Below are 21,366 nucleotides of genomic sequence, written 5' to 3' on the forward strand. Positions count from 1 at the left end.
ACTGAAGTCTATTTTTTCCATTTATTTATCTTGCTTTTTCCCTACAACATGGCTAATATGGAAATATGTTTTGCATCATTTCACACATATAATTGATATCTTATTACTTGCTTTCTTGACGAGGGAAGGAGGCAAGAGAGAGTGAGAAAGATAATTTGGAAATCAAAAAAAAGTTTTTAAAGAATATAAAAATAAAAGGAAAGAAAAAAGAAAGGGAGGAATCCTTTTGTGGATGAGAAAACAGACCAGAAAAGGTAAGTCTTACCTGAGGTCTTAAAAGTGGCAGTCGGAATTTGAATTCAGGTTCTCAGATTCCCAAGTCCAATACATTTTTCCTATGGTACCATGCTGTCTCTAAAGGTGTGAGCTGCTGAGGATGATGGGATTTGGAAGGTTAAGAAGGTTAGCTTCAATGGGAAATTGTGTAGAGTCAATGTTGTTTATATAGGAGGGACAGAACTAGGAGTGACTTTGCTTCCCAGACTCTGGCCCATTGTGCCACTGTTCTAAAATCAGGCGCAGGGTTTGTCAGCATGTTTGAGACCAAGGTTAGAACTAGAGTCTCCTGAGGAATGGAGCTGGTCTTCTAAGGAGGTTTTTTAAACTTTTCATCTATATCAACTCAAATTAAATGCCTGGAAATAGAGTGGAAGAGGAAGGGAAGGTAGGGTTTGCTTTGAATGAGTTTGGGAAAGGTTGGTGCACAGCTGCATTAAGAGGAGCTGCTACTGAAGGACAGATAGAAAGTGTTGAAAGCCATATTCCTCAGGATGAACATATATAACATACATAATAACAGGAGGGACTACCAGCTTTCCCTACTACCCTCCCAAAGAAGTTGCTTTAATAAGTGAGAACAATCTAGGATAGAGTCATTACTAAGAGTTTGCAGTGTGTGCTGGAAGGGCAGTAGTAATGTTGGTGGAAAGTTATGTGAATTTGGGTTTGAATCCTGGCTCCAAAACTCACTTGCTTCGGGATGAAGGAAGAAATAACTTTCTTTTCTCTGAGTCTTAGTTTCCTTTTTTGTTATAACAGAACTGTTATGAAGAAAGCAAAGAAACCAAGATCTCCTAGCCCATAAGCTTCATGAGGTCCAGGGCTATGTCCGCCATACTTTAATACATGTCTGTGCCTCCACCTTTAGACTCTTTAGTTTGGGTGCCACCTCCTATGGGTCCTTTCCTGATCCTTCCTCCTCTTCTCTTCTCTTCTCTTCTCTTCTCTTCTCTTCTCTTCTCTTCTCTTCTCTTCTCTTCTCTTCTCTTCTCTTCTCTTTCTTTACTTCTCTGGGGACCTGCTTTGTAGCATCTAAGCAGGAAGTAAGCTCCTTGAGGGTAAGGCTTGTCCCTTTATCCTTGGCTGCACATCACATTAGCTTAATAAATTGGAGTTAAATTGAGTGGGCTGACAAGCTAAATAAAAACTCCCATTTCAGTATCCACAACAGTAACATTAAGATTTAATGAAGCGCTTTCCTCATAACAATATAAGTGGGACAACAAGGATTATAACACTGATTTTATAGATGAGGAAACTAAACAAGCGAGAAGGTACCAGGATCGTCCCAAAGCTAGGAAATGTTAGCACAAGACCTTAGACCCAGGTTACTGCTGAATCTTGGTGCAGCCACCTTGGAGAGCAGCACCTGGGGGTTCCAGGAGAATGTTTGCTCCTTAGAATAACCTTGATCTATCCTGAAGGTGTCATCGAACCTCAAACCATCCAAGAAAGAGTTGTCTTCTCTTCTTGGAAATGTGTATCCAGCCTCTCCTTGGAAGCTCATCCCCAGGAGAGCTGGAAGCCGCTGGAGATGCAGACGCTGATACCCAATTGTTAGGTGGTTGTCTGGCCCCTTTTGAGGTTTTTAAAATAAAATGTGTGTGCATGTGCCCGTGCACATGTGTATATGCGTGTGTGTGTGTGCATATATTCCAACCTGTCCCTGCCTCCCCAGTATCCCTACTGCCAAATGCAATCTGGCAGCTGCTGAAAATAGCTCTGAGCTACAGCAGGAAGCCCCTGAAGAGTCAGCAGTACTGCATTCAGCAGGGGGAGAGGGGGAGATATTTATATATCCTGGGAGGGGGGAGTGTGGGTGTGAGATACATACACACTTCTTAATTTCACTGACCTTGGCATGCCAAGCTGCTGCTGGGGTTGCTCCTGCTTGTGCTCTGTTCAGCAAGAGCCTGGGGCTCATCCACTGAGGTGGAGACTCCCCCCCAAAGGCCTGGGACGGGATGCCTGGGGTCGGCAGTGGGGACAGTCACAACGCAGAAAGAGTAGCCATTCCCAACCCCATTTTCCCAGCATGCCGGTGCCCACCCTGGGCAATGGACAGCTGCTAAGCCTATGGCTGAAAGGTCAAAGGAACACACAGGACTCAGGGTGGAAAATGCTAAAACACAATTTAATAGAAATCAGTAGGCAAAACTCCAAATGGCTTTCTGACAAGGAGTTGGTTGGTGTTTTCCAACCTGAGCGGGCCCAGGCTAGGAAAAGGACTCCAGGTCACATCTGTCCACCTGAAGCTTCCTGACAGCACATCCAGGGCAGTCACACCAGACCTATGTCCCCTGGAAGCCCAGGCTGCCCCCTCCAAACTGTTCTGAACATTTAATTAGCAGGCCCTTTGGCCTGAAGCCAAACCTTAAATTCAGAAAAAGGCACCATCTGATTAAAACTGAGGATGGCCCAACACACACACACACACACACACACACATACACACACACACACACACTCATACACACACTCACACACACACTCACACACACACACTCACACTCACATACACACTCACACGAGCCAGTGCACAAGAAGATAATGTCATCTCCCAGCCCAAACATGGGCCTGAGTAAGGGGAAGATAAAAACCAAATTTCCATACATATGCATAGAAAACAGGTACTAGTTTTCTCCAGGTTTGGTTTAGACAAAGGAATTTAGCTGGTATTTAGTCACAGTGACATTTTGCAAAGTTGGAATGGATTAAAAGCATCCTTCTCCACCCTCCTCAGGCATATCTCCAAACCACCAAAGAATCCCCTCACCCCACTTTGGATAGGGAGACAAAGACCAAGAAAGTCCCAGCACACAGGTTTAGCCACAACACTCAAGAGAAGTGAATGATAATTTGGGATCATCTGGGATTAAGTTATGGGCAGTTAATATGGGCAGTGGTTTGGAATCAGGAAGACTCAACTTCATGATTTCAAATACGGCCTCGGACACTTAGTACCTGTGTGACCCTAGGCAAGTCACTTAACCTTGTTTGCCTCAATTTCCTCATCCACAAAATAAGCTGAAGAAGGAGATGGCAAATAACTCCAGTATCTTTGCCAAGAAAACCCCAAAATGGGGTCAAGGAGAGTCAGACTGAATGGTATTAGCAAGGCACCAGGGTTTCAATGGCAGCTTCTTCTCAAAGGCTCTCTTCTTGCTGAAAGTGTCCTTCAGAATCAATGTGCTAGCTAGGACTCAGACATAATAGAGGAAAAGCAAGCAGCCAACCTTCTCCACACAGCCCTTCCCATCTTCCTTCTCTCCTCACCCAGAAGTACTGAACAGTTGGAAGAGAATAATCATGGCCCAAAGGAAAATTCTGCAATAAAAAAATTTTAAGAGAGAAAGAGAAAACAGAGAGAAAGAAGTAGAAGGAACTGAAAAAGAAAGGAAAAAGAGAGGGATATAAAAGGGACCATCCATTCAGAATTCGTGGATCTTGGAGGTTGCCCAGGTGCTGGCTCTCAGTCAACATGGAAAGTGTCAGGAAAAAGTAAGACTACATAGATTTTGTGGTCTGGGGGCAGCTTAGGTCCCTTCTCTATCTGCCTCATCATCATGGCAGGTAAGAGAAGTGAGGGAAGAGGGGAAAGAACTGAATACTCTGGAATTTAGAACAGTAGCCTCCAAAATGGAGAAACCATGATGGGAACAGTCTGGGAGGGTGAGGGAGAGGGAGGGAGAGAGAAAGAGAGAGAGAGAGAGAGAGAGAGAGAGAGAGAGAGAGAGAGAGAGAGAGAGAGAGAGAGAGAGAGAGAGAGACAGAGAGAGAGACAGAGAGAGAGACAGAGATAGAGAGAGACAGAGAGAGACAGAGATAGAGAGACAGAGAGACAGAGAGAGACACACAGAGACACAGAGAGGGAGAGACAGAGAGACAGAGAGAGACAGAGACACAGAGAGAGAGAGAGAGAGAGACAGAGACAGAGAGACACAGAGAGAGAGACAGAGAGACAGAGAGAAACACACAGAGACACAGAGAGGGAGAGACAGAGAGACAGAAAGAGACAGAGAAACACAGAGAGAGAGAGAGAGACAGAGAGACAGAGACAGAGAGAGAGACAGAGAGACAGAGAGAGAGACAGAAATAGAGAGAGACAGAGAGAGAGACAGAGATAGAGAGAGAGACAGAGAGACAGAGAGAGACACACAGAGACACAGAGAGGGAGAGACAGAGAGAGACAGAGACACAGAGAGAGAGAGACAGAAAGAGACAGAGAGACACAGAGAGAGAGAGAGAGAGAGAGAGACAGAGACAGAGAGAGACAGAGAGAGAGAACCAGCTTTTAATTAGTGAGAGCTCTTCTTTGCTTTGCAAAGGTATTTCAAATTATATAGGTACCTCTTTCTCTCTCATTGAGGGGAATAATAGAGGCACAAACATGGAAATATTCAACTTCTTTCTAAGCCTGGAGAACCACTCCCCCCAACCCCCCCAAAACTAACCCCACCTGATCTGCACAGAAAAGATCAATTAAAGTCTTTGGCTGAACCTCTCTCTCTTGCCTTGGTGTAAGGCTAAAGCTATAGAGTCCCAAATACCAGAACTCTTGGCTCTACAATGCCACCACTCTTAAGTTCAATGTCACACTTTGTTAGAACAAACAACCCCTTTTCACTTAAAAGGCCAAATGCCCTAAAACCCGAATAGTCCTGAGTACTGGCAGAAACCTGAATCTTTCCTTGCTCTCCTCTTGCCAGGCTTGGCTCCTCAACACTGTGCAAGGCCCAGCCTGAGTCATACCCCAAATGATGGGGGAGGAAGAAGCTGGGAGCTGGACGGCCAGAAGCCAGTCACTGCCCACTGGCCCCTCTCTTCTTTACTGGTTGTTGCAGCCTGAAGAGGACATGGAGCCACCAGCCTGCTTCTTTCGACGTTTATTAAGGAGCCGGTTGTTAGAAGTTTTCAAGTCTTTGATTTTCACTTGGTCATAATCTACCCGCATAGTGGCCAGGGCACTGGTCATTTCTTCCTGCAGTTGGGAAGAGACAGAGATGGACAATGGGAAATGTGTCCACTTGATACTATATATTTTTTAAAAAGATAAGAATTCTTTTAATTTATAAAAATCCATCTTTTCTCTTTCCTGTAGAAAAAGAATATAAAACATTTATAACAAATATGCAAATTCCTCAATTGGCCATTTCTAAAAACAGTCTCATTCTGCACTCTGAACCCATCCTCTGTCAGGAGGCAGAGATCATGGACTTGCTATCCAAGGCCTTGACCTGTGGATTCATATGAACCTAGCTAGGAAGGGGCCTGTGGACAGTCTAAGTCTGTGTTCAGTGGAGAATATTTGAAAATGCATATTATGTTCCTCTGAAATCTCTTCTTCTCTAGGCTACACATTTCCAGGCCCTTCACTCGGACAGTGTACAACGTGGCCAATCTCTGGCCAAGGATGTTTTTCATCTGGTAAGTTCAGTAATGACATCACTTGCTCCATCCTCACTCCTGGAGGGCAGAAAGCATCTCCCTTTTGGTTTGGTACCTTCAGCATTAAGCTTAGAGACTGACATAGAGTAAACTCTTGATAAATGCTGTCCTGGGCTGGATCTTAATGGTGCTCCCCTTCTCAGTTTGAGCTACCACAACAATCTCCAGGCCCATCTCAAGGCCCTCAGAGATGTTTACCGAGACCTGGGAGATTGGGTCTGCTGCCAGAGAAAAGTCAACCACTGAGAGCTTGGGACAAGTCAATGTTGTCTAAAGCCTAGGATGAGGGGAGGTCCAGACTTTCCCTTCCCAAGCCTCATTTCCCCCCAGGGGCTGGGGTAGGGTTGGTGGAGAGAGACAGAAAGACAGCAAGACAGACCTTCACTTCATCCCAGTGGTCTTTATCTTCCTGTAGGACTCGGGCAGTGTGAAGAGGAGTTTGTGGGACCACCATTGACTGCTGGAAAAATCATAGAATGTGGATTGTCAGTGCTGGAAGGGAACCCTGAAGGAATCTATTCACCCCATTTCATTTTACTGGTAGGTCAGTGGAGCCTTGAAGTGATTTGCCCAAGGTCCAAGGTCCAAGATTTGCCCAAGGTCAAACCAGGTCCAGGTCTGAAACTCAAGCTTCCTTGGCTTTGGGGATGAGGTTCTGCCTACTATCACCCCCAGAACCCTCATGTCCTGTGCACACACACATACTTATTATTCCCATTCTCCTCATACAGTCCAGGGAAGGCCTTCTACTTCTTGGTTTGAGCCTCTGACATTTGCCCCAGTGGAAGAAACAAAAAGGTCCTTTTTTTGGCTTTTAGGGGCTGCTGAACCTCTGGACATTTCCTGTTAACTCCACCATGAGACCATGAGACTCAATGGCAGGGAAGCTTGGGGCTTACTAATGGTAAGCTGAAAAAACTGAGCATGACGACACTTATTTCTCCCTCCTACCAAGACCAAGCCTCCCATTTCCCTGGCCTGGCCAAAGATGAGGGCATAAAGTGTGGGGCTGTCCACCTGGCCCAAGAATGTAGGAGAGTGTTACCTGCTACCCTTAGCATTTCTCTTTCTTGCTATGAACACGGATCTCTAAGCCTAGGGATGTGACTGTTCTGAGACATTCTGGGACATTCTGAGTGACTCCCTTGCTGAAAGGAGGATGAACTCACATTAATCCAAGGATGGTTCATGAACTGGGTGATGGTCATTCTTTCAGTAGGTTCTGTCTTTAACAAGAGTCGGATCAGTTGCTTGGCTGGGTGAGATTAGAAAGGGAAAAGGTAATAATTGAGAAAGTAAATTTGAAAGAGCAAAAAATGGAAGGGAGAGAAAGATGATAAAAAGGAAAGAAGAGGCCAGAGAGATAAAGGAAAAAAGGGGAAGAGAGTAGAAAGAGAAAATAGGGAGAAGAAAATGAAAGAAAGGAAGGAAAAGAAATAGAACTTTCTCATCAGCACTTCAATATCATGCAAGCCAATTTTTCTTTTCTTTCTCCAAAGAGCTGTCCCTGCTGGGCAACTACAGGACATCTCTTGGAGGGAAGGAGAACAATATGTCACTCTGAACATTGGCAATCAAATACAATCAACTTTCATGCGTGAGTTCTTTGCAGAAAATCTTGGACTCCTAGTCTGTCTGGCCTTCTCTTCCTACGAGGTGGGAAAGCCTAATGGAAAGAAGAATATGCCTTTCCTGAATACTTTCAGATTCTACTGGATCAAACGAGCTAATCTTTTTAGCCAATAATCTTATAATGCTGTGTCCGGGGAAGAATCCATGATCTCAGTATGACCCCCTGCTTTGGCTCATCTTCATATCTTTCTCCCTGCCTCCTGCCCTAACTTCCCTTGAAAGTAAAGGTTATTTGAGACCCACTATCTACTCAGGTACTATATGCATGGAGGCTTTCTGAGAGAAAGGGACACATGCACGAGATCTGGAGAGTCTGGATTTGCTAAGTAAGGCTCATGCGGCCAGCTGGGCTGATTTAAGTGACAGCTGGCCTCTCCTTCCTCACCCCACAGGGTAACACAGTGTTAGACTAAGGATAGCATCAGCCAGGGTTTCCCCTAGCAACTCCAATGCCCTGCCTCTAAGGGAGAGAAAAGGGATTATCTAAGAACAAGATGCCAAAGTCTATCCAAGAATGTCAGAGCTGGGAAGGACCACAGAGACCATCTAATTCCAACTCCTTCATTTAACAAAGGAGGAAGGTGGGAAGAGAGCTTGCTCAAAGTCCCCTAGCAAAGCTGAGATGGGTCTAGAAACCAGGCATTTTTCACACCATACCCATGGCGGGCGCCATTGTTTCAGCCTTTGATGACAGCCTATATGGGGTGCTGGGGCTATTCACTCCTAAATGGCCAAATAAATGTCCTTCTGACTCGGTTCTAGCTTGGTCTTACACTGAGTGATTCCATTGGAAAGTAAACTTTAATAAAATCAGTCAGTCTAAAAAGCTGACATGAACTGAGATCTCTCCACCCCCATTCCCAATCAGCTGTATTATTGAAGGGGCCCTGCTGCCCCAGTGAACCATGGACAGGATTAAGCCTGTGCCACAGTTCTATTCCCAGCAGACAAGGGATAAACAATACCCAGCATTTCTCTAGTACTTTATACTTTCCAAACAAAGTGCTTTACCATCCATTGACTCTTCTGACCCTCACAACACTCCTGGAAAGGGCAGGTAGGACAAGCTGTTGCTGTTCAGTAGTTTCAGTCATGTTCGACTCCAAGTGACCCCCTTTGGGGTTTTCTTGGCAAAGATACTGGAGTGGTTTGCCATTTCCTTCTCCAGCTCATTTTATAGATAACCTTGTTTACCTGGGGTCACACAGTTAGTAAGTGTCTGAGGCTGGATTTGAACTTGGGCTTCCTGCCTCCAGGTCTGGTATTCTATTCACTGCATCATCTAGCTGCCAGGTAGGACACAGGCAGGTGTTATAGTGGAAAGAACACAAGCTTGCCCAATTGTTATGCTTTTTTCTGCCTCCAATCACCTTGCATTAATTTATCTGCTTTCATGTGTATTCCCTAGTAGAATGCAAGCTCTGTGAGGGCAAAGACTATCCTGGTTTTATCTTTGTATTCCCAGCGCCTCGAGCATAGTAGGTGCTTAACAAATGAAACTGCAGTTCAAATCCCAGCTCTGCCACACTAAATAGCTCTGTGAACTTGGGCAACTGCCTGCCTTTGCAAAATGAGGGAGTTAGATTAGATAATTTCTATGGCTCTGGCTTACAGCTCTAACACTATAATCTATGACTGGATTTACCAGATGAGAAAATTGAGGTCCAGAGAGAGGAGCTACATACTCAGTCACCCAATGAACTGGAATTGGGAAACAGGCGCTCTGCCTGCTTGATGGTATTTCCACTCCATCCTGCTGCCCCTCTCTCTGTTCTCAGCTGGCATCCCTGCTTCCTGTTCTGGCTTGCAGTGGAAACTCCTGGTCCCCATGGCCCCTGAGGAAAGCTAAGCACCCACCAGGCCATATCCTCCCAGGTTCAGAATATTTCAGTTACTGCTGCTGCTCTTCCCTCAGTAACCAGCCTGGGTGTGGTGGGCTCAGTTTTCGGGGAGAGACTAAATCCTTGGGCCAAGCTCTTTTTGGGAGGGAACTCTGACTTCCTTTGCTTTGGTGGCTTTTCAAATGGAGAGAAGAGTGTGGCCCATGGGCTATTACAGCAGAGTATTCCCATTAAACTATGCTATTCCTTATGCTCTTCTATGGGGCTAAATAAGATGTCAGCCTGTAAAACGAAACAAAACAAAACAAAAAACAACCATGTCTTTTCCTTCTGGGCATTAAACACCCTTCCCAGGCCAATAAACTCAGAGGAGAGAAACTTAACTTCTCCCTCCCCAAAAAGTTATCAGTTTACTCCTAGATAACTGATTTAGTGTGAGGATGAGTTTTGAAAACTGATTAAGTTAGAAAAAGGAAACCAGAAGAACCCAGTCCCCTGAGGTGCCAGGATTCTTAATATCTGTATTCTAGCTTTGCCACTGACTTGCTGTGTTATCTCAGATAGATTCATTTCTGTCTCTGTGCCTCAGCTTTCTCTGAAAAATGAAGGGACTGAACTGGAGGTTGACAATATAATTGTCGCCTGTGTAGTGCTTTGAGGTTTACAGAGTTTTGCTCACAAAACCCTTATAAAGTTAAGTAGGGCAAATATAACCCCTAGTTATCAGATGAGAAAACTGAGGCTGAATGATTTGTCTCTGGTCACAGTTAGTGTCTGGAGGTGGGATCTGAACCCTACCATGCTGCCTCTAGATCTCTTCTAGGTTTAACATTCTGGGATCCCTCACCATCCTTTCAGGCACTAGGGTCCCTTCTTTCACACTTCCTATCCCATATCCAATCAATTTCTCTTGTACTGGTCCCCTTCTCTAGATTCACACAGCCACCACCCCAGCTAGCTCCAGTCCTCACATCTTCCTCGGGGTACTATAGTAGCCCTTTAATTTATTCTTCTGTTTCTAAGCTTTCCCCTCTTCAGTAATCTTCCACCCAGCTGCCACAGAAATATTTCTAAAGTACAAATCTTCTCACCATGCCTCTCCCTGCTCAAGAAGCAATTTTGGATCCCTATTGTCTCTAGGATAAAATATAAACTTCACTGTTTGGCACTTAAAGCCCTTCATGATTTACAGTTCTAAGGATACTATAATCACTGTGGCAGCAAGGTGTTGTAGTGGATAGAGTGCCAGGTCCGGAGTCAAGAAGACCTGAATTCAAGTCTAAAGTCAGTCATGTACTAGCTGTGTGACTCTGGGCAAATCACTTAACCTTTCTGTCTCAGCTTCCTCATCTGTAAAATAGGGGAAGCTAGGTGCCAAAGAGGCAACTAGGTGGCACAGTGGATAGAGCACAAGATGTGGAGTCAGAAAAACTCTTCTTCTTGAGTTCAAATTTGGCCTCAGACACTTATTGGCATTGTGACTCTGGGCAAGTCACTTAACCCTGTCTGCCTCAGTTTCCTCATCTGTAGAATGAGCTATAAAAGGAAATGGCAAACCTCTTTCTAGTATCTTTGTCAAGAAAACCTCAAATAGAAAATTACTGAACAACAACTGATAATAACAGTACCTAACTTGCCGGGGTGTTGTGAGGATCAAATGGGATAATAATTGTAAAGCCCTTAGTACAGTGCCTAGAATGCAGTAAGGGCTAGATAAATGTTAGCTTGTATGACTGGTGATTGCAACTATAATAATTGGTAGGAGGAGGCATGAGAAGAGAGAGGATGAATGTATTTTATAGAAAGGTGAAATACAGCAGAGGGGCGCACCTTCTTCTGAGACATCAGACCATTCGGGATTGGGAAATCCATACTGTCCCATTCGGATCCTTCTCTTCATTCCAGGGGAAATGGCTTGGCCGGTGTTGGAGTAGAATGGAGGGAAGCCACAAAGACTGTGGAAAATGAGTTAGAAATTGTTAAGCTTTATCTTTGGAGGGTTGGAAGATGGATGAGGATACAGAAGGTGTTGTAGCTGATTTGTAGTCCCTTGTATGCCTGGCCACCCAAGAAAGACTATTTAAGCATCCCTAATGGATGTAGATGGATGGGGCCAGAACTAGGACTCCTTATTAGGAACATAAACATTTGGAGATTAGATTTGTTTCCTTTGGCCAATAAGGCTGAACTAAGAGTAACCAGGGGAAAGTTGCAAAGTAGAAAACTTTGTATCAAAGAAAAATCTGCAAGAGCTGCCTGAAAAGGAAGGAAGAAGGCTTCCCAGCATTGGAGGTCTGCTGTCGGGGAATGCTATAAAGGGACTCTGTTCAGAGACCAGTTGGGTTGGGTTTCTAGTTAGGCCCCTGTCAGCTGTCACAAATCATACAGTAGCTTATACGACCTTGGACTGGAGGGCAGTTGAGAGGTCATCTAATCCAAGTCCCTTGAGGAAATCAAGCCCAGAGAAATGAGGTGATTGGCTAGGTTATAAGATGACATTAAATAGCTGAACTGGGATTTGAACCCAGGTCCTGTGACTTCTGATTCAGTGCTCCTGTTAGAGATGGTGAAAAGAATACCAAGATATGAGCTCATGGCCAGTCCATTTCCTGGAGCAGGCAAGCATATATGAGACTCATTTATTTGAGGTTGGGGTTGGGAGGAGATTCAGTACACAGAGTTGCTGGGCTTAGAGTCAGAAAGACTCTTATGACTTAAATTTGGCCCTGGGCAAGTCATTTAATGCTGTTTGCCTCAATTTCCTCATCTGTAAAATGAGTTGAGAAGGAAATAGGAAACCACTTTGGTATCTTTGCCGCAAAAGCCCCAAAGGGGGTCATCAAGAGTAGGACATGACTGAACAACAAATATGGCATCCTAGAATGGGAAACTGAGGAGGGTTTTTCATTATGGTCTGAAAAAGTTGCATTTATTATTTCTGCTTTTCTGCATTTGGTTTTTATGTCCTGGCACATGGTCAATTTTTGTGTATCTACTGTGTGCTAATGCAAAAAAGGTATATTCCTTTTTATCCCTATTCAATTTTCTCCAGATATATATTAAATCTAACTTTTCTAAAATTTCATTCACTTCTTTTACTTCTTTCTTGTTTATTTTTTGGTTAGATTTATGTGGTTCTGATAAGGGAAGGCTGAGGTCCCCCACTAGTATAGTTTTATTCTCTATTTCCTGAGGAGGGTTTTCAGTACAAAAGGGATGTACTTCCAAACCAACTAGTCTCAATATCTCATTTTTGCAAACAGGAGGAGGAATAAGGCTCAGAAAGAAAAAAGAACAGGATCCCCCTGCTCATTAGAAATATAGATAGAATTAGAACCTAGAGCTTTCTTTCTAACTCCAGATAGTCTACAGTGCCTTAGGCTACAGCAAATCATTACCCAGTTCAAAGTCTTTTGACAAATATGCTGTAGCAATAGGAAGATAAAAAAGGGAGGGAGAAAGGAGTAAGGGAGATATGAAAAGAAGGGAGAGAGAACTAGGAAGGGGACGAGAAGGAAAGACAAGTAAGAGGAAAGAGGGGGAGGGATATAAGGGGGAAAAGAAAGGAGGGGGGAGGGAGAGGAGAAAAGAGAATGGAGAAGAGGATAAAGAAACCACAGCAAAGAAAGTAGAGGAGGGAGGAAAATTCAGGGGAAGAGAAAAGAAAGGAGAGGCAAGAAAAGGAGAGAAAGAGAGAAGGAAAACTGTTGGTCAGGGGAAGTCATTCTAAGCTCTCGGGGAGTTTAGCCCCATACTCACAGAATGTACATGATAACCCCAAGTGACCACATGTCACACGACTTGTCATACTTCTCAGGACCCAGCACCTCGGGGGCTAGAAGGAAACAAAACCAAAAGGATATCTTGTGAGCCTTCATCCTTCTCCACAACCCACACAAGACAGACAAATGTTCTTTGGCAATGGCAGAGGCTGTCCTAGTGGAGACAAGCCATTCCCTGTTGGGCAAGATGAATTTCTATCACCAATCTCTCTTTCTCCCTGTCTCCCTCTCTCTCCCTCTCCCCCCCCTCTCCCTGTCTCTGTCTCTCTGTCTCTGTCTCTCTGTCTCTCCCTCTCCCTCTCCCCCCTCTCTCTCCTCTCTCTCTTTCTCTCTCTCCCTGTCTCTTTCTCTCTCTGTCTCTCTCTCTCCCCCCTCTCTCTCTTTCTCTCCCTCCCTGTCTCTTTCTCTCTGTCTCTCTCTGTCTCTGTCTCTGTCTCTCTCTCTGTCTCTCCCCTCCCCCTTTCTCTGCCTGTCTCTATTTCTCTTGCTCTTCTCTGTGTGTGTCTCTCCATACATAAATATAAATATATTTCCCCCCTCAATTTGTACCAATTTAGATGTGAGTGAGGTTTAAGCATTTCCCACTCTCCCACCATCCCCTCCCCACTATGGTAAAGACTTCTCTGAGAACCACTTTCCCCATTCTTTATTACAGCCAGCCACACCTTCAGCTCAGTCTTACTCAATGGCAGTAACATCTTGTTTTGACCTCCCTGGGTCCTAAAGTCTGAGGAAATGGAGGAAGGCAGGGGTTACCCCCCTCATCTGATTGCCTAATGTATCTATTCTTCTTAATAACTACTTATATTTTTCTTCCTCTGTACTTAAAGCAGTTTAGTGAAAAGAACACTGGATTTGGAATCAGAATCATAGCTAGTGTTTCTACAGCACTTTATGGGCTGCTAAAAGCTTTCTATATGTTATCTCATGTGATACTCACAACCATCCTGATATTATGCTATTATGATAATTATTTTACAGATGAAGGAACTGAGGCAGGCAGAGGATAACTGACTTGCCCAGGGTCTCAAAGCTACTAAGTGTTTGAGGTAGAATTCAAACTCAGGTCTCCTTGACTTTCAGTTCATCACTCTATCCACTGTCCTACCCAAACAGAAAGCTGGATCCTCTTCGGAGCTATATAACCTTGGGCAAGTTGCTTTCCTTCCCAAGCCTTAATCTCTTCACCTATGAAATAGCATTATAATTACTTGTCCTTCAACCTTAGAGGGAGAGTCCTCAGAAGATTCAAAGAGGAGGGGCAGCTAGGTGGCTCATTGGATAGAGAGTCAGACCTAGAGATGAAGGGTCCTGGGTTCAAACATGGCTTTGGATACTTCCTTCGTGACCCTAAGCTAGTCACTTAACCCAACTGCCCCTTACCTCTCATCTGCCTTAGAGCCATCACAAAGTATTGATTCTAAGATGAGTTAAGGATTTGTATTTAAAAAACAAAGATTCAAAGGAAATAATATATAAGTAGCATGCTTTGCAAGCCACCAAATGCTATATAAATCTCAAACCAATATCAGTGCTATTCTTCTATTGTAATTTAAATCATATTTACCTTTGTTTATGTCTTACCTGCCCTATTAGATTATTAGCCCATTGAAGGCAAGGCACAAGACTAATTTAATCTTCACCTGCTTCTCAGCAGAGGTTCAGGGCATTGAGTATAGGGAGTACTTAATAAATACTTCCTGAATTAATGAATGAAAACATCCAGAGGAACTGATCAAGTCATTGAACCAGGCCCAACTGGGAAACTTGTTTTAGACTTGAGCCCATGCAGTGTCTCTCACTATTACCAAATTTATGCAAAAATAGAGAAGGGGGAAAATAGGTTTAAATATAGCCCCAGTCTCCTCTGCTCAGATAAGTGGCTCAGTTAGAAGTGGCTGCCAAGAAGCGTCTGTTGGGACTGGCTGACAAGAAGCGCGCTTTTCTCCGGTGGAAGAGGGATTCCAGCTGATGTGCCAAAGTGGCTGAGGGGGAGGGGAGGACACAGAGGTGGTCCTGGAGGAAGGGGGGAATCCTAAGGAGGCAGGATGGCCTCTCACAGCCATGTCCACACATTCTGTGGGTAAGTTCAAAAAAAGGGTAGAAGGAATTAAGTACAAGTGACCCTGATTTTAGAGACTCCGACCCCAAAAAGTTGCATCTAAATTTAGATGCCAAGTCAGAGATCATGAATTTGAATCCTGGTTCTGTCATTATGTGAATTTTTGTGAATCAAATGAAAGAGGAAATAAGTCCCATTTCAAGAGAACTTTTCAGGCTTAGAAGCACTTTTTCATTACCCTTGTGGGATAGGTAGTGCAAATATTATCATCCCTATTTAGCAGATAAGCAGATCTCTATTTAATAAAAAGGTGGGGTGGCAGAGGGAGAGATATGACCTTAGGGCCAAGCAGCCCTCGGTTCAAATCCTCTGGCTGCCATGCACATATAACTATGTGCCCAGGCAACTCTCTGAGATTACAAATTAGAGGCGAGTTCTCAGTTTCCATCTGCGAGGGGTTTCCGTAACTTGAGTTCCCTATATAAATAAAATCATAGGTCTTGCCTAAGGGAAAAAACAAAAACAAATAAACAGGCTTGGAAGACACAAGTCCAAATGGTTAAGGGACAGAGGCTGTCCTTAAATCCAATCCTTCAGACTCAAATCTCTTCTCTGCCCTTTGCTGCCTCTCAATAAAGCAAGCACGTCACCAGCAAGCTTTGTAACCCTGGGAGCACTCGATGAGCTTGAGCTGGTCTTAGAGGTGATGTTCCAGAGGAGCAAACTCATTAAAACTCAAAGACTGAAGAATCTGTGGGGAATTGTCTTGCAAGAAAAAGAAATCTGTAAAACCCAGCAGTAGCCTCTTGTCTGTCTGTTTAGCAAAGTGGGATCTTTTTGGAAGGAGATTTTACTCCAGGAACACTATCTCCTCTTTCTTTTCTAGCTGGGTTTCTCCAAGTAAATATATCCATCACTTCATCGAGCAGCCTGTGTGTGACTGTCCATCTCCAGATAACACCTCTGCCCCTGTCCTTTCCCTATGCCCGCAGAGCACAAGGTTTCCCTAGCTAATACCCAAGTAATGTTCACAATAATGATGAAATGGTTGAGACTGTTATGTCCATAGAATTGTTAAGGAAACAGGTTCAGAAAAGGGTAGGAGATTGACTCAGTCACACAGGGAATAAGCATTAGAGTAGAGATCTGAACTCAGAAGCTAGGTAGCACAATGAGTGCTGGGCCTGAGGTCAGAAAGGCTCCTCTTCTTGAGTTCAAATCTTGCAACAGACACATACTAGTTGTGTGACCCTGGGCATGTCACTTAATCTCATTTGCCTCAGTTACCTCTTCTATAAAATGAGCTGAAGAAAGGAATGACAAACCACTCCAGTATCTTTGCCAATAAAACTCCAGATGGGATGACAAAGAGTTAGACACAATTGAGCAACAACAAAACTCCTAACTCCAAATTTATGATTTTCTCCCTAAACATCAGAGATGATTTCATTCAATAGGCTAAGGCAACATTAGGGGAAGCCAAGATCTGGGAAAGAAGGCACCTTTTTCTAAGAGGCATGAGCACAGCCCTGGAACACTGAATCATGAAGTTCCCAAATGCCAATGGATCTCTGAGGAATGGGTGGATGTTCAGGGCATGGAAAGAGCCTGCTGCTGAGAAAGTCTGAGTCAAGGTTGAGGCCCCTCAGAATTTGTGCTTCCCTTCCCCTACCCCATGGAGGCTGTGGATCTTGAAAAAGAACCATTAAAGCCTCGGAGTTACAAAGTCCTCAGTTGCCTAAGCTTTCAACTCAATAGCAGAGGCAGGACTAATTTCCTACTCGAGCTTTTCTCTGCTGGATAATTATGGCCTGAGTAACTCCATTGCCCAAAAAAACTGCCCCGTAGGTTAGAAGGGAAGAAAAAGATGAGTCTGCTCCTTCTAGTGGAAAGAATACTGGATTAGAAATCAGGAGGCCTGGATTTGAGTTGTGACTCTACTTTTAAACAGTTGAATGATCTTAAGCAAGAGTGCAAGACTCTTCCTCTCCATGTACCTCATTTTCCCCATCTGTTAAAAACAAGTTGCACAAGATGGTCTCTCCCAATCTGTCATTCTATGTACCGCTTTGAGCTACCTTGGGGCTCTCTCTTCTCATCTCCAAAATGAATTTCCTGCCCAGGTCTTATTTTTGGTAGAATCTTCTGTGTTTTTCTATAATATAAATTTCAGACAAAATTTGGAAAGTATGAAAAACACAGCCCAAGTTTGGTGTTAACCCTTTTGGCTGATGAGATTCTTTTACCACATTTCAAAAGCATGACTCACAGCCAGGATTTTTTTCTTATTTGTTTTCCAATTACAGTCCTTGTGACAGACTGTGTCTGTTTTCTGAGGACTAGCCCTGCTAAGTGTGGAGAAGCTCAATGCCAGAAGGCTGGCCATTTGGTAATGAATTCTTTGGCTATGGCAATGCATGAACCCAAGAAAGTTCCCAATAGGGTGGCCCTCTGCTGCTCTGAAAGTAATGGTGGCCAAAAAAAGGAGGGTGCTAAGGATGCTATGGCTTTGGACTGCCTACAAACACGAATTCAAGCAGCTGGCATATTGGATGTGAGATCTGTCCAATGAATAAACTGAAGCAGATCACATCAACCTTTACATTCTCATTCTCAACATAACCAGGGGATAAAAAAGCAAGTTGCTGCAGAATGAGAGGATGGTTTCTGCCTGGAGAGGCAGATATAGGAGTGGGCAGAATTGGCTTTACCTAAATATGACAAAGGCAGCAAAGCAAGAAACATCATTTCTTGGGATGCGCCAGTCCTTTCTAGCACTCTAGTCCCCAATATGATATATGATAAAGTAAAATTAACACAAAAAAGAAAACAAAGACAGGAAGAAATGTAGCCTTAGACTAAGTCTACAGAGAAGTGATTCGTGCTGGGACCATATGGATGAAGCCTCCCTATTCCAACTAGGTCATGCAATTTGGATGGATAGCCAGTAGACTTGGTCTAGCAGAATCCAAATCTTAGACAGAAAAAAAGCTGTTAAAATTGGGAAGCTGCACAGACCCTAAGCTTCTCTCTCAAACAAGGTCCATATTTTTATCATTCTTCTTTAGGCGATGACTTAACATCATGGAATCCAATGTTCTCCAAAGAATTATTTATAGGTTACCCAAAGGGCCATAGAGAAGTTGCAGGTCAGACATGGACAGGCTACAATATATGACCAGTAAAAATTTGCTTCACCATAAGTGGTATAAAAGATCTCACCCAAGAAATGTATGTCTGGGAAAGAGTCATACAGAGATGGAGGGGGATAACAATGAAGTCCCCCAGCAGAGGATTTATGGGAAGATATTGTCAAAGGTTTCTTAGGATGAAAAGGTATGGATGATTTCATATCTGCCATGATGGAGGGAGAATCTAAATGGGTAAAAATACCAATTTATTGAAATATTTTCAATTATAAAAGTCTACATATGGGGAAATGTTTCTACAACTCCTCTTGAAGATAGAGATTTGGTATTTGACTCCTTGACTTGATGGGTCATGCCTACCCTTAATGTGGTTATTTTGGCACGTGCTTAGTAGCAAGACAACAATGGGGAGAAGGCAGAGAGCTAGGTCAAGAAGCTGATGTTTTATTCCCAAAGGAGGGTCAGGACAGACGCTGGTCCCTTATGCCTCAGAATTTTTAGGGGAAGGGGAGATATATTCCTAGACATAAAAAAGTAATGATTCAGGGTGAGATGACTCTGGTTCAAAATCTGATTCAGTTGTTTACTATCTCTATGACCACAGGCAAGTCATGCGAATTCTTTGGGTCTCACCTGAGACTTCTCATTCATAAACTGAGGGGGATGGATTACATGGGCTCCAAGTTCCAACTCTAAAACCTATGATCTTGTGATTATTCTATGAATATTGTTCTGTTTGGCAGGGGGGATTGGTAGGGTGCTAGCTACTTAGGACTCACCCACATAATAAGGTGTGTAGCAGGGTGTCTGTAGGGCATTTTGAGTGGTTTCCTTGGCAAATCCAAAGTCCGTAAGCTTGAGTACTGAGTCTTTTCCTTTGGATGTATAGAGCAGATTTTCTGGCTGTGATAGGAAAGAAAAAATAATGATATAACAGAAGTAGGAGAATATTTCAAGGGATTAAAGGGGAAGGAGCAAAGCCTTACCACAGACCTTCTCATCATGCAGGAAGGATGGAAAGGGGATAGATGGAAATTCACTTAGACACATGGGTATAAGCTTCAGCCCCTTCTGGATGTTATCCATCAATATTCACTTCTCTCTATTTCCCAAAGTCACCAATAAGAATAACCAGCCCTTTGTAAAGTCTGCCTTCTTCCTACCCAGTCTTAGGACACTCTGGGCCCTCTACTTGATACTCAATTACATAAAATATTAACTCCCAGTGGGGATAGTAGTAGCATGTTCCTCTAAGAAGAGCCCGGGGGAGAGATTCAGACAGTAATATGGAAAGAGTTCAGGAAGGTTATCTAAGGTTGGGAGGAGTCAGAGAAAACTTTAGCTAAACATTTCAGGGAAAATGGGATGTAGGGAAATATGGGGAAGGGAATTCCAAGCAAGTAGAAATGTGAAAGCAACGCCATAGAGATCAGAAAGCAAATATATGGAAGGGGAGCAGTAAGCAGATCAGTTTGGATAGAGTAGAGGGTATCTTAAGCTATAGTGGAGATGACTGGTTACTGTTAAATGGGGTACAAGTGGGATATTGTGATGAAACTCTATTATACTTATAATGTAAAGGTGTGAATAAGAGTTATCTATGAGCTCCAAGAGGGTTATATAAAATTTGTGCAACTCCCTTAGGATGCAACATAGTACTCTGCATACAGTAGGTGTTTAAATGATTGCTGAATTGAATTGAACAGGAGTCCCTTTATGGAGGATTTTTAATGTTAGTAAAAAGAATTTGGATTCTATCCTTTGGGTAACAGGGAGCGACAAAGAGTCTGTAAGCAAGAGGTCCCATGCTTTGTAGGACCATTCTCAAGGTGACAGAAACCTATCATCTCTTGCTTCTGTCTGCCAGTAGGTGATACTCTAAATTTCTCTGGTGGCTGTTAAGTCTAAAGATGATGCCCACACCAGCCTTAGTCCTTGAGATGGTTGAGACTGTTTCAGGACTCCTCTGGCAGTTGGCACAGTGTGCCAACCAGCAGTGTTCTCTGAGCCTGTTACCATTCTGGAGCTAGGATGCTCTCACCTTGACATCTCGGTGGGCAATGTTCATGGCATGCAGGTACTGGATGGCTGTGCCAATGTCTCTCATGATCTCCGAGGCCTCTGGAGGTATAAGTGTGTTAGTTAAATTCCATTTATGAAAGGTTAAGGTCAAGTTCAGTTCTCTGACTTCCCCAGCTCTCCAAACTCTCAGTAATATGGCATTAGTGTAGGGAAACCCAATCTACCCAGGGCCACAGAGAGACTGCCCAAGTGAGTCAAACGAAACTTAGCTCCAGCTGCTGGCCTTCACAGGCATGGTTTGGATGCCTGCCAGAACATATGTGAGGATTCCATAGCAATAGACATTCACTAGAAAGTAGGAACAAGATGGCATCCATCTTGGCTCTTAGATTGGCTCTTGGTGAGGTATCATTTCCATAGTCTCTTTGTCTGCATTCTGATAGGGACACTAAATGGCAATTTGGAAGAGGCCATGAAATCTTTCATAAGAAAAAATGATCAATAAACATCCAATATTTCCCCATATTAGGGGTTTGCCCTCCAAGGATATATCTGTACTTCTCCCAAGCTTGAACCTTTCCAGACCAAATGGATCTGAAAAATAGCAAGGGCTGAAAAAGTAGGACAAGAGAATTTAAATTTGGAAGGAATGTTGGATAAATGTTTTGACTTCTTCCTTGAGCTTGGGTTTTAGAGAAAAAGAAAATATGGGGAAAAGGTGGTTCCTTCTGGACTGAATGATAGATTTGAAGTGCAGGCAGGAACTAGCACTCTCCCCAGGCTCTACTGGGTGACCTGTCAGAAATCCCATACCTCTTTCGGTGAAAGCCTGGTCGCCTCGCTCCTGGATCCTGCTAAAAAGCTCACCACCTTCCATGCTGCAAGAGAGGGGGACCCATCACTGAAGGGCAGGTAAACTGACTGTGGGAGTACCCTGTTGGGACAGGGAATGGGTGACAGAAATGGAAGGGTAAACTTCCTCAAGGCTGGTTAGCATGACTCTAAAAGACTAGACCTTCCCTAGGGCTAAGTGTTTAGGATCTTTTGTTTTTTCCTCTCCCTCTCCACTCACCCCAACAAAAGAAAGGTCTTGGAGAAAAGTGGTCTCCATTGCCTGCTATTGGAGAGAAGCAGGGGGACAGAAGAATAGG

The 21,366-nt window shown here is 43.8% G+C and overlaps 1 protein-coding gene across 2 annotated transcripts in view; it reads right to left on the reverse strand.

Annotated features, from left to right (window-relative positions):
- Positions 1 to 2,392: 2,392 nt before the first annotated feature.
- Positions 2,393 to 21,366, reverse strand: part of MAPKAPK3 (MAPK activated protein kinase 3) — a 90,284-nt gene continuing 71,310 nt past the window's right edge. The window contains exons 4-11 of one of the 2 annotated variants that reach the window (XM_007499917.3): positions 21,029 to 21,093; positions 20,235 to 20,314; positions 18,973 to 19,096; positions 12,960 to 13,035; positions 11,031 to 11,155; positions 6,897 to 6,982; positions 6,107 to 6,184; positions 2,393 to 5,260 (exon numbers count right to left, since the gene is read on the reverse strand). In XM_007499917.3, coding sequence (XP_007499979.2) covers positions 5,108 to 5,260; positions 6,107 to 6,184; positions 6,897 to 6,982; positions 11,031 to 11,155; positions 12,960 to 13,035; positions 18,973 to 19,096; positions 20,235 to 20,314; positions 21,029 to 21,093 — 787 coding nt within the window. In that variant the 3' untranslated portion in view covers positions 2,393 to 5,107. Of the gene's footprint in view, positions 5,261 to 6,106; positions 6,188 to 6,896; positions 6,983 to 11,030; positions 11,156 to 12,959; positions 13,036 to 18,972; positions 19,097 to 20,234; positions 20,315 to 21,028; positions 21,094 to 21,366 lie in introns of both variants that reach the window. The other variant, XM_001378787.4, reaches the window with a different exon arrangement.

Source organism: Monodelphis domestica, chromosome 7 (assembly GCF_027887165.1).
Source record: "Monodelphis domestica isolate mMonDom1 chromosome 7, mMonDom1.pri, whole genome shotgun sequence".
Taxonomy (NCBI): Eukaryota; Metazoa; Chordata; class Mammalia; order Didelphimorphia; family Didelphidae; genus Monodelphis; species Monodelphis domestica.